This window comes from Triturus cristatus, chromosome 6, assembly GCF_964204655.1.
Source record: "Triturus cristatus chromosome 6, aTriCri1.1, whole genome shotgun sequence".
Lineage (NCBI taxonomy): Eukaryota > Metazoa > Chordata > Amphibia > Caudata > Salamandridae > Triturus > Triturus cristatus.
In genome coordinates this window covers 1,114,092,538-1,114,106,650 of record NC_140589.1, presented here as the reverse complement: position 1 = coordinate 1,114,106,650, position 14,113 = coordinate 1,114,092,538, and the positions used below count along the sequence as shown (strand labels likewise).

General features: G+C 43.9%; 1 protein-coding gene across 1 annotated transcript in view; it reads right to left on the bottom strand.

Annotated features, from left to right (window-relative positions):
• Positions 1 to 7,019: 7,019 nt before the first annotated feature.
• LOC146821042 (lamina-associated polypeptide 2, isoforms alpha/zeta-like) overlaps positions 7,020 to 14,113 on the bottom strand; it is a 34,243-nt gene continuing 27,149 nt past the window's right edge. The window contains exon 2 of the mRNA XM_085609790.1: positions 7,020 to 7,087. Within this exon, the coding sequence (XP_085465916.1) occupies positions 7,020 to 7,087 (68 nt within the window). The remainder of the gene's footprint in view (positions 7,088 to 14,113) is intronic.

Genomic DNA, 14,113 nt, shown 5'->3' with positions numbered 1-14,113 from the left:
ATCTTTACAGAAAGAAATGACATCGAAGCATTAACGTAAGTTTCATCATTACGGAGATCATCGTGGGAGAGAACAGAAGCAAGGGAGAGCTGCGTTAAGGTAAGACAAATTTACATTATTAAATGACATAGTGTAGTGGTAATGTTTATTGTAAGGAGAGATGAGGGAGGTAGTTAGATGTATGAAATGTGTTTTAAGTATTTTTGATGTGTAGTTACCAACAAATTTCCTCCGTTACATGTTGCAGTAATAGGCCCACGTTGGGTTTCTTTATTTTCATTGACTATTTTTGTTTCATAAAGTCGTTAATGGTATATATATTAAACTTTTCATGAAACAAGAGTTTTGAAAGGTGTGCTTTTTTAATTTAGCAACGCGCTTTTCTAAAAAAATATATATTTTTAAGATTGTCGCGGTTAGATGTATTTACAATGTGATTTATAGTGATACATTTTGCATGTGTTCATGATTATTTTTCAAGATCAATTTGCAATTAACACATGGGAAAGAGTTGGGTCTTTTATCTGACACAGAATACAGGTTTTTGTCTATAAGTAACCCCAGGTATCCCTGTATTTACCTGCTTCCGAAGGTACATAAAAAAGTGCTATTTCCACTGGGACGACCTATCATTTCGAGTATTGGTTCAATGACAGAGGCATTGGCCAAGTTTGTTGATATATTCTTGCAGCCGATAGTAACTAATTTGCCCTCGTATATCAGGGATAGTACTGACTTACTCAACAAGTTTTCAGATCTGGAATGGGATGACAACATGTGGTTTGCCACATTGGATGTAGAATCCCTATATACTTGCATTAAACGTGAATTTGGTGAAAGAGCTGTGGATTTTTATCTCTCCACCAGACATGCCAGTCTGTTTAATCACAATTTGATGCTTTTAGGGATGATAGACTTGATCCTTGATAATAACTTCTTCATGTTCAACACCACATGGTTTAAACAAGAGCAGGACACCGGGTTCTAAATTCGCACCCTCGTATGCCAACCTCTTTATGGGGTGGGTCGAGCGCACCCAGGCATGGTCGGCAGCGGCCTCAGATTGGACTAAACATATCCAATTCTGGGGCCGCTACATTGATGATATTATTATCATTTGGACTGGTACTGGCATCGAACTTAAGGAATATCACAAATTCCTCAATGACAACGCATTGAATGTCTCGTTCACTCTTGAAATGTCCCAAACAAAAATTCATTTTCTAGATCTCGAACCGTACATTGAAGGGGGGACCATTCATTGTACATTACATAGGAAAGAAACAGCTGTCAACAGCATTCTGCATTTTACCAGCTCACATCCTCCTTCCACAAAGAAAGCAATCCCCTATGGGGAAATTCTGCGGATTCACAGAAACTGTAGCGAGGAGGTTAACTTTGCTGAACACTCTCGAAAGGCCACAGACAGACTTAAAAGAAGGGGTTATCATGTACATTTACTTGAGACCGCTGTCAGTAAAGTTCAGAACATCAAAAGAGAGGATATGCTAAATTGCCATAAAAAGAAAAGGGACCATGAGACCCAGAGATTGTCCTTCATTACTACCTACTCAACATTAAACAATGAGGTTTTCAAGTCCCTGGGTAAACATTGGCCACTGTTGAAAGGGGTACCAGGAATAGGTAATATGATCACAGAAAGACCTTCCATGACATTCAGAAGAAGTTGAATGATTAGGGATGTCCTATGCCCTAGCTATACCTTACAGGAGACCTCTAAATAACATTCATGGCTGAGCAAACCCACTGGATTTTATATATGTAGTACCTGTAACATCTGCCATCTGGGATGTAACAAAAACATCTACGTTTAGTTACAACACAAAGGCTAAACATAAGATTGAACACTTTATCAGTTGTCTTACTACCTTTGTTGTCTACGTCATAATCTGTGGTTGCAATAAAATCTATGTAGGCAGCACGACCAGACAATTGAAGGTTCGAATACAGGAACATCGTAGAGCTGCCATGAATGGGGACAACTCGTATGCCCTTGTCTCGCATGAATGTAGAGTGGGCATTGACCGGGCTCGGATCAAGTTTCATGGCATAGATCTATTACCAGTAACAATAGGGGTGGAGACAGGGCACTAATGTTGAGACAATTGGAAGCTAGATGGATTTGTACGCTACGTTCCTCAACTCAGGGCCTCAATGTAGATAGGTAACTACACTACTTTCTCTAAATAGTGTGGCCACCATTCATCAGAACTGAATGTTTCCAGTAGATGTTTGATGTAAGAAGAAAATATTTGATTATTCCCACACAATCTGTGTGCTCTTGCCTTTCATTTTTAAACTCATTTAAATTTTAACATAAAGGTTGTGGGTCTTAATATAATTCATTCAAAATCCATGTGTCATCAATTTAGAAAAGGAGGTATATAACAGCTGTACCCTCTGATTTTCTCTCGTAAAAAGTTTCTCTCAATTGGATGTACATCATGACCTAATCTTCATTGTGGTTCGCTCTAAGTACATAATGCATCTTGTAGTGGATTGTATTGTAGTATTAGTGACTTGTGTCACATTATAGTTACCTGTGCATCGTTGAAAAATGTCAGATTACTGTTTTAGGGTTTTTGTCACCCGTGACCTGTGTTGTCCAACCCTTTTTTCATGTTCATTTTTATGCATGTACCTCAATGTCTGTTACAAAATTGCTCTAATGGAATTGTAACTAAACTACCAACCATGTGGAAGGCAATGTTTACTGTATCTGTGTTCCTGACCTAATGTGTTCTTCGTGTTTATTTCTGGAATTAACACACAAACAGTGGGTTCTAGCTCTAATCATCGCTAAATATTGGCTATCATCTTGATTCTTTATACTCTAAAGATGGAACACATGGTGACTTTTCTGTTGTTTTACTCTGCCTATCCTCTAATCACACCTTTGCATACATTGTTTTGGTTTATTATCCACAAATATTTCACTATTTAGATGTTGATCTGTTTCTACTTTTTCAGCATGAATGTATGTTGTTTTTTTGTTTTTTTATTTTATGGATTTCCTCAGTATGGCTTCCATTGTTCTGTTAGAACTGTCATTCAACTTAGGAGTCGGGTACTTATTGTACCGCACCATTTAATTAATTTGTTTTGCAATCCCTTTTAGTTTTGCACCGCTCCATCTATTTTATTTGTTTTGCAGTCTAAGTTTAGATCCTTGTCATTCAAAACGCTACGTGCGTTTCATTATTTACTTTTTTCTTGGTGTTTTTGTATTAGTTTGACTAAAAGATTGTGACTAATTTTGACGGAGGCTTGGAAACGAAAGTGAGTTTCTGTTAGCTTCTCTGTTTACGGTCTAGTTGTTATCCCTTCATGGTCCGATCCCGGAAGGGCATTGCTACACTCACTTCCTGTGGGGCGGCCCGGTGTTTGCTGACACATTTAAATGGCTTCTAGTTGCACTGCTTACTTTCTTGTCTACCGTTCTGGTTGCAGGACGCTGAAGATGGATATGGCTCCCATGTATTTATTTGGATGCGGCTAATACCGACATTAAGTAAGTTTATTTTGCGCCTTCGCTGAATCTTTTGACTTTCTCGACAGCCTTTCGGTACTAGCGATTTGGCTGTCGAGTTATTTTAAAGATATTTTGCTATACCCTAACTCAGGCTGTACTGCCATATTGAGGTTGAGGTACAGGTTGTAACGATAATTCTAAATTAATCCCTTGTTTCTTTGACAAGATGCAGTGCGGCACATAGTCTGTTTTGGCAGACGGGGGATACTGTATTTTTCGGGTCGGATGTTTCTGGTTATTGGCCCTTTCCGACATGTATAGATGTAGCGGTTAACCTGCTTCTTTTGTCTTGGTTAGTCTCGTCCCGGTTTAGATGCAATGCAGTATAGAATTCATAATCTGCAAACGGGGGGTCATCATTATGTTAGGATGGAACCTATTATGGTATATCTCAATGCTCATAAATATAGCGCATTTTTATTGTGTGTCTTGGTGGATACATGTGCCTTACATTAGGGAGTACAGCTTTTCACGTTCTCTGATAGTTCTATTTTTCATTGTCTTTTCTCATTTATACAGTATTTTGATGATTGTAGTTCCTTATCTTCTTCCTCATACATATGATTTTTCTTAGTTACGTGTCTGTGCCATTGAAGCAGATTGATATGTGCAATATTGGAGTTTTATTTTTACTATATTGGATGGTAAATAATGACCACTAGGAACTTTGTGGTACACTTATAAGCTTTTATGCTCTCTTTCAATGTTAAGGGCATATCACTTGATTTGAAATTATTTTATGCTCTTGCGCAATATGAAGGGCATTTTTCATCTGAGATTGTTTCTCCTTACAGATAACTCTATCAACATACATTGGTTGATTATTCATGCTTCACTGTGAGCTACATCATTATGCTTTAGGTATGTTTGAACCATACTTATCTCTAGTCTGTGCTCTTATTTCTATAACTGGTTGCAGACACTATTTTAATAACAGAAAGTTTTCTGGCTAATACAATTTTACAGAATTCGTGTCCAGCTGTTCGTTGACTCATTTGCCAGAAGACACGCTGTATATTTATATTATCTTGGTAAGCTAGTTTCACTAGCTACTTTAGATTTTCTGTACCCATGCTTGCTTTGGGTTTAAGGCACTTTCTCTTTCTCTCATACATGTCCTCTTTATAAGCCATTTTTGCTTTTTTCACACCCTTTCTTACTTTGTTCTATTATGATTTTTTTACTTTTCATCCATCTTTGTTCTTCGTTCTTTAGGTATCCTTCTTCTCACGGGCGCTAAATCTCAGTCCTTTTGATTTTCTTGATGCATTTTAAATGTGTTCTCTCACACAATATTTGGCTTGACACATTTGGGTTCTTTATCCTTTTATCCTTTTTTCACTTTACTTTATTATAAATTTATAGTTATTGTTATAGAATGATTTTTTTCTTTGCTTTTTCTAAAAATGGTTTTATATTGTATGCCATTACAGCCCTGAAGAAGCCCATGTTTGGGCGAAACGCGTTGGCTGGCTGTTTTTATGAAGTGCAACAAAGAAAATAAAAAGACCGAAAAAAACATTTATATGTGAAATGCTTTATGTTGAAACATTACTGTTCATTTGATTACCTGTGCTATTATATTGCCTCTCATCTAAACAATTGTCAATGATTATTTTTCAACAAGATTTTTGGGCCAGATTAATTCAATTTTTGGAATTTGTTGCGTTTTTTGGGGAACCAAAAACAAATCTTTTCGGGATTTTTTTATTGGGTCGCTTTATTTTGGATTTCTACAGATATTGAAATGGGATTGTATTTCGATGAGAATTGGATTACAACGTTGGAATTTGTGTTTTTTTTAACAATGTCTTTATTTTTTGGGATTTTTTTATTGGGTGTGTTTTTTTACAAATGCACTGTTTTTAGTGTGCATATTAATATCTTTTTCATCGGTCGCTGGATTTTTCAAATGGATTCTCTGTTATTTACTATGGATTTAACAATAAAAGGACTCTTGGTGAAGTAATGGATGGTATGTAAGTCCAAGAGTTGAAGAAAGATAACATCTGAAGGTAAGAAGACCCGACTTTTATTATTAGTTAAAAAAAAAAATGGAAATGGTCAATTGAATTAGTAGGAGTTGTTTTAGGGCAAAACAGACAAGTAAAAAATAGTGTTTTGAAAGTGTAGGATGTGTGCAAAATTATCAAGGAAGTCTGAAGCCACTGTCAACGAAAATTGTTGATTTACACCCAATAGTCTTCCTGACATTTCCTTAGTTCTGGTAGAAATACGTGGATTCAGTCTACCTGTTAATGATTGCGACAGTCTCATATCTTGGAATCTTTGCTCCTTCAAAATTTCCAAAACATGATAGAAATTAGGATGAGGTTTGCCAATTGATTTGTTGAAGGAGTTGTGCCATCCCTCTATGGCATTGTTTGTTTTTGCTCCTCCCTCTAAGCAGGTCGAGTAACAGTTCCACCAGTCCACATGGAAACGTGGTCTCCTTCTGTGACCCGACCTGCTTAGATGGCCAATCCATGCGTCTTCAAAATAATTTAGTATAGGTGCCAATTTATCTTCATTTGCTGTAAAATATTCTGATTTTGTAATTGAAGTGTAGTACTCGTCTACACTGTCAGGAGGAACGAAGCAAAGGGCAGTTCGTTTTTTTAGTTCAAACTGTAGTTTACTGTCTGAAATATAATCCTCAATTAAGGATGTTTTTGAAGTTTTCACCAATATGCCTGAGAAAAGAAAGAAACATCCTTGAATTTGGGTCTCTGGATATGTTTTTGTATTAATCATAGTTAATTCAAAGTCAATTATTACTTTTCTCTGACTTTTGTTGGATGTTTCAGATTTTATCACTGATAAAAATTCAGTGTATGTTGAGGATTGTTTATCAGGGAGTAAACTGTATACTAAGGGAACCACTGTATCGTTAATGTATGCATGAATAGTGTATATTTGGGTGAATGGATGGGGCGTGCTTTTAAATGTTCCATTCATCATCCAAATATCATTGTTTTCTAACCCTACTAGATTATGGGGTGTGCTAAAGATTAGGATTCTCTTTTGAGGGTTTTGGTTGTCATGCAATAGGAAAGGTTCATTAGAAACAGTAACAGAGAGTTCAGGTAGAATATTATGTCAGAGTATGTTTGGGGTGTTACTCTTTGTGGGTTACTTGTCTGTTTTTGACGTTGAATAATTTGTCTCAAATTAGGTATTCTGGGCATACTGCTTGCAATTTGTGGGGGAATGTGTTGGGGTACCTTCCTTAAAGCTACACCACAGGGTTCATTGGAGGTGGTTGCAATTTCTTTGATTTCATTTATCCTTTCTTGAACTTCAATCTCCATTGCAGAGGCAGAGTGATTATGGTCTGTGGTTTTTAAAACAGTGTCACCAAGAGTAACCGCTCTGCCTATGCAATGGGTTGAGTAATATTGCACACACCTCCAATGACACCTGGGTTCAGATAGTCTCTCCTTACAATAAATATACCCAATATGGTTTAGCAGTCTGTTCCCTCTTTTTGATTGTATGTACTTGGCTTCTTTGGATGGGGTAGCCATTTATTTTCTGAAAAGAGAAGAAAGAAAAAAAATTGTTATTTATTAACAAATTAGTGATATATACCTGTTTATATAATTTTTTTCACAGTTTACAATGTATGCATTTTCTAAATCTGTTTAATGTTTTTATTGTGATGTCTGTCTTTCTTTTTTGTTTTTAAACATAAACAATGATGCTTTATTGGGAGAGAAAAAAGTGTAATTAGTTGTACTGAAAAATATTTCAGTTTTTCTTACCTTTTAATTGGATGTTGCAATGTTCTTTTGTTTTGGTAAATTAATTGTTGTTTTCTGTATTTCTGAAAAGAAAAATATGTTTAGTGTTTTAATAGATATATATGGTTTAATGGTGAAGTTTCCTAGGGAAAGAAACTTAGGGGTCCATTAGGATGTAGGGTGGTGGAACCACCGCGGTGCTGGCGTTGAGGAAAAATGCCTTTTACCGCCCACCAGCAGCGGACATCACGCCCGCCATATTAGTATGGACAAACATAGGTCAATTCCTGACAGTGGCGGTGCAACGCACACCGCCATCAAAGTGCGCCCGCCACCACGGCGGTGGGAGCCTATGGAGACTCACCGCAGGGTGGAATTACGTCCGCCCTGCTCTACAAATTAGGATGACTCAAGCAAGCAGACACACCGCAGCGGAGACACCGCCCAACCAGACACGGCGGAAGCTCGACAGCGGAGCGTGAAACCAGAGTCCTGGTCATGACCGCCATGGACCCAGCTCTACATGTCTTTCCGGTGCTGTACCTGCTACATCACCAGGAACTCATGGACCGCCGCGGACGCTGCTGCAGGTACGCAACAACACAACACACAACACATGGCCTGACACAGTGTCCAAATCCACATCAGACACCCTAGGGGGGACAGGGACACATCCACAAGGGCACCCACACATCACCCACCTGCCACAAAGTCACCCCGCTGCATCCTGGACACACAGCTACCGCCATCATGCAGCAATGTCCCGGTCACGTCACCGCAGCGGCGAACACAAGCAAATACATGCGCACAATGTAGAAGGCAGGGCCAGGCATGGGCAGGGCACAAAGACCACAGGGCCACACCCACTCCCACCACACACTAGCACACCCCATGAAGGCACATGCCATGTGCCCCTCCTGTGCACCTCATGCACAACAACAAGCCAGGGCAATACACACCCTGCACCACACAACAAACAATCATGGAGACACACAATGCAGTAGTGGCTGCACAGGAACACACAACACACAGCACAGTAGCACAGGACCAGGGAAACACACACAACACCACACCCAGGGAAATATCAATTAAGACAAGCAACAAATGAACACATACAAGGAATTAACATCCAAATGGACACACAGCCTGCACAGTCACACATACATACCACAGACTGACACACACACACACATACACACCCCACATGCCAACAGCAATGGAGCACAACAAATAGGGAAACCAAAGTGGGCTACACACAAATGGAAGGCCATGGAGACATATAACAAGCATGTGTACATCACATCAACACAAGGAACAGAGCACAACACCCTCACACCATCAAAGCACACATGGCTGGCACAGTCAGTGAACTCAAACCACAGACAGCAGAGTGCAACAAAACAGGGAGACAGCAAGGCAAACCACGTATAGGCACAAGGATGAAAGGAAGGCCCTGAATTCAAACTGGGAGCAGTCACACATCCATACAACTACCCCACAGGAGCACACCAGCAGCACTACACACAGGGTCCATCTACACACCTCAGGACTGAAAAACACCAGTAAGAATCTACACACATACCCCCCTCACACCAGCAGCACACAACACTAGTGCCAAACACACTGAAGGCTGGCAATACTTGACAGACAATACACACACAAACAACCGCACACCCTGGGCTCAGCCACAGACATCACACACACACACAGGGATGCCACCACAAATGGGGAAACAAATGCAACAGACAAACACATAGCCCAACAGAAACACACACAGAGCCACAACAACAACAACAGACATGGCCTGTGAAGCTAAACTGGGGAAAGTCAATGGGAGCACAGATACAACAGGAGTGCACAACCTCATCACTCAGGAACAATGCACAGACAACATACCACAACACACACAAGAAGTGCACCATCACAGAACAACACAGCCACAGCAAACAAACAACAGATGACCAGGCAGAACAATCACATAGCAAACACAGCACGACATCAGGGGATGGACACCAGGCAACCACAAGGCAACATACACACACAGCACTGCATGCACAACAAGCGGTGTGTGCACACCAAGCATACCAGACACACACAGACATCAGTGACAGAACAGCAACCCACACAACACCATACAGCAAAGCTCAAAGACAACAGCACATATAGGAAGTGAAGCAAAAACACAAATAACACACATACATACAACACAACACCTAATAGATGCACAAGTCTGGGACACAAATGTGGAAACAACTTGACCACAGGACTGGGCAGCACACACAGTTGAACTGTATAGGCGCAATCAGGACTGACAAACAGCACCAGAACATCACACATGACCCATTGGGGAAATGCCCTGAGTGACCCTGGACAAAGAACTGCACCACAAAGCACAGTGCCACAAATGAAGTCATGGGGAGGCACACACACATACAAACCAAGGGGGCAGCTCACACCAAAGTGAAGTGTACTGCATGTCAGTAGGGGACATGGTAGGAGTGTACCATACACAAAGAGAGGGAGTGCAGACCCACAATGGGTAGGCAGCTGAATGCACATATAGGGGAGGGAATGACAACACACACAACATGCCACACTGGAGGCAAGAAGGCACCATGTGACAGCAAGGCATGAGAAAACACAACCACAATGGCAGTGTGGAGGAGCAGGTCTGCACAGTCTCCACAAACAGCAACAAGACACATGGATGTGCAACAAAACACAACACTGACTTGCCAGTAACACTTTCTGCATACTCACAAGTGACAAAAACAACAAGTAGGAGTCAGACAGAACTGCAAGGACACACCAGCACACTGCACAGTGCACAACATACAACTCACACATGGGCATACAACCACATCCACAGGGATGAACAATCAAAACAACAGGCACACAACTCCCGGGTGACACATGTGTAGTTGACATTGCAGAGGCATGCACACATCAACACTCCCCACAAACTCGCCCCTTCACACTGCACACCACCTGCCATCCAAGAGCACAAATGGAAAGTAAGCCATGGGACTAGGATGACTGGCCCTCACAAGATGACCACACACATACACCACTGGGCACACATAAAGGAAGAACACACATACATGATGACCCTGGACAGCCTGCCTGCAATACTGTGTGCCGAAACCCACTCTGTGCTGGCAGTACACCCCCCGACATGTGTACAATAGAGCCAACATGAGCCAATCAAGTAAATTACTACTGCTAACCATTCGAAATTGACACCATTGCCACCACAAGTATCTGGGTCAAAAAGAAATGAAGACCCTGTCATCCCTAAAAAAAGAGAGTAAATGAGCCCAAATATTGACCATGTTGAAGTGCCACACAGACAATGTGGCATAGTAAACCATATACACACAGCAAAAGAACTTTATTCAGTAAGGACACTGACAAAACAGACAACAGGAGCAACTGTCTTTATTCACATATTGCACAGATAGGTACCATGAGAAGAGAAGAGCAAGGCACAAGATACAGAGCATGTCCATGAGAAGCTGCACAGGCAGGGGGCACACAGCAGTGAACGATAAGGCCAGTGGCCAGTCCAGGGTGCAGAATGAGTCCATGAGAAGCTGCACAGGGAAGGGTCCAACACAGCAGTGAACGACAAGGCCAGTGGCCAGTTCAGGGTGCAGACTGAGTCCATGGGAAGCTGCACAGGCAGGGGGCACGCAGCACTGAACGACAAGGCCAGTCGCCAGTCCAGGGTGCAGACTGAGTCCATGAGAAGCTGCACAGACACGGGCCACAAAGCAGTGAACGACAAGGCCAGTGGGCAGGACAAAGTGCAGACTTAGTCCATGAGAAGCTGCACAGGCAGGGGGCACACAGCAGTGAACGACAAGGCCAGTGGCCAGGACAAAGTGCAGACTGAGTCCATGAGAAGCTGCACAGGGAAGGGTCCAACATAGCAAAGAGCAACAGGGCCAGTGGCCAGTCCAGGGTGCAGCCTGAGTCCATGAGAAGCTGCACAGGGAATGTGTGCGACTGTACCTTTCCATGGTCAGCAACACAGTCTGGGGCAACAATGAGCAATACAGGCCCACCTGTGTGAGACAAAGGTGTGTGAGGGTGACTAACACTCAGACTTGGCTGTCAGGCAGACTGGGAGCTGGCTATGTCTCTGGGACTGTCGGGGCACTTGACAGGGGCCACAGCGGGACAGCTGAGGTAGAGCGATCAGTGGCTTGGCAAGCAGGAGGGCTGCTTGGACCAGGTAGTGTAGTGGCATGTGGAGGTGGAGTCATGCAGATGGGAGTCATGGTGTGGCTGGGAGATTGTGGAGGGGTGCCCTTCCACTTCTTGAGGATCCTAAATGGCTTGCCTGACTTTGGATCAATGGGAAGTGGTGTGGGCACAACAGGCACACTCACCACCACTGCTGCAGCAGGTGCAGGCGCTGGCAGACCCTCTGGTGATGTGCTGGACCCAGCAGAATGCTTTGCCTTGCTTTGCCTCTGCCCCCCTTCCCATGTTTACTAGGTGTCCTCCAGCCCCTGCTTCACTGGGCTTGGAATGGGAGTCGAGGTGGTTGGTGATACTGCCTTGGAGCCCTTCCTAGGTGTACCCTTGGCATGCACCACCTCCTTGATGGGCACAGACACTGTACGATTATCTTTGCACGATGCTTTAGGGGCAGGAGAGTCCTTGAATGGGGATGCCACTGAGGCATGTGTGCCTGAGGTCTGCTGGTTTGCTATTTGTCCACTGGTGTCGCCGGACGGGCTTTTCTCCCTGTGCTCTGGGGGGCCTTTGGTCTTCTGTGGGGATGGTGTCTGTGCCCGGGACCACTTGGGTTGCTGCTGCTGTGTGCTCCGTGTGCTGTAGCGTGACTTTGATGTATGTGGACCGTGGTCACTATCGTCAGACGTGGCCACTGCCAAGGGGGTGGACAAAGGGACTGGAGCTGGACTGTGAGTATGTGCCTGTTGCAGGGCAGACGTCACTGTTGATGACAAAGCCTGGACTGTCCAGTGCAGCCCAGCCACGTCGGAATGTATGCCCTCCATGGAAGCAATCACCTGGGCCAATTTCTTGTCGTGGTCAATGAAGGCATTGAGGAGAGCTGTCTGGCCTACTCACAGCTGGTGCAAAAGGTCCACAGACTCAGCACTGATGGCAGCACGGGGGACAGGGGCAGCAGTGCCAGGGGTGAAGGACACTCTTCCCCTCTTACTGAGGCGGACACGGGCAGCACCAGAGGAAGTGGCTAGGAGGGTGGGCAATGGCCGCTGTGTGGTGGAAGTCGATGTAGAGTCCCCGTTCACTGTGCCCTCCAACATGGATGCATCCCCGCTGGCATCGGATGATGTGGTGCTTTGCGTCTCAGGTTGGGGCTCATCCAGCAGACTCCTGTCCCCCTCTGAGGCGCTGGTGACATCTGTGTCACTGGGCTCCTGGGCAGCTGTAGTGCTAGTTTCACCCCCACTGGTGTCCGTCTCCTGTCCCTCCGTTACCACAGGTTATGCTGCATGGGAGAGAGAGATGTAAGGTCAAGTCAGTGGCAGCAACAGAACAAACATATGCAAGCAATGCATGACAAAAGTTGACCAAATCTACATGTTGCACACCACCCTGTGCAATCACATCGTGCCAACTCACTACATAGACTTAAGTAGTGCGTGGAAACAGGATACTCAGGCATGAGTGAGCCATGTGATGACCAAACAGCACAACACGCTGCTTGTGGCTCTGATGGGGGCACACTACTTGTTGCCAATGACAGAACTGGATGGAACAGGAGGAGACAACACAGACCCAGACTACAACATGACAGTCCACAATGGACATTAACCCATGTCACCCACCATGTCGTACCTTGGGGACAATATAATGCTGCACATTGCTGTAAGATGTGTAGGCCTCCCCAATATGGGTGCATGCACTGGACGCATTGATGTACGCACAGTCAGATTGGGCACACTGCTGTTCCCTCCAATGGAATTCCCAAGACTATACCAAAGCAGAAGAAACCTGAAGAGCACAACTCGGAATGTAATGTGAAGGCACAGCATCCAATATCACCTTTGTAAGTACAGGTAGAGCATGCCACAGACACCCAGGCCAGCAGCCACTTACATGCCACAGCATCACACTACCAACATCACAGAGGCCAGCGCTGGCACAGACTCTGTACACATGCAGCCACTCCCAGCCAAATTCAGACTCCCCAAATGCTCACCCCTGGCTTGCTGCTGATGCTCCTTCAAACATGAATCCAGCTCAGGCTGTGTTACCGCCAAGATGTGCCCCATTAGTGGTGTCATACTGCGCCGTGCCAAACGCCCAGTGCGAGAAAGCATCCCCAAGGTCATCTCCACCACATTCTTTGCCAGCCGGCTGATGTCGTCCCATCTCTTGTGGCAGTGGGTGGGCCGTCGGTTTGAGACCCCCAGGACGCGCACCTTCGCTGCAATGGCCCTCCACACAGCCTTACGCTGGTGTACCTTAAGCAGCAGGCATGGGAGACAAGAGTGGTAAATGATCAGTGACACAGTGATATGTACTGACATCTATCAGTATAGCAGCAAGATACAAAATCATCACATATCCAACGAAATTGGCAATCAGAGACTATAGTACAGCTCACATGGGACACCTGCATGGGAAAAGCTGATGTTAAAGCATGCAGGTGTGAGGGGGAACACAGTCCCTGCACATCTCACGCACATGCAGGATGCCAGCACTGAAACACCCATGTAGCCTGCCCACACTCTAGTCCATTTTTGGCTTGAGCAACACATACATCACATGTCAACCTGTATTTGGGGGTGGACTCACTGTATCCAAGACTGCG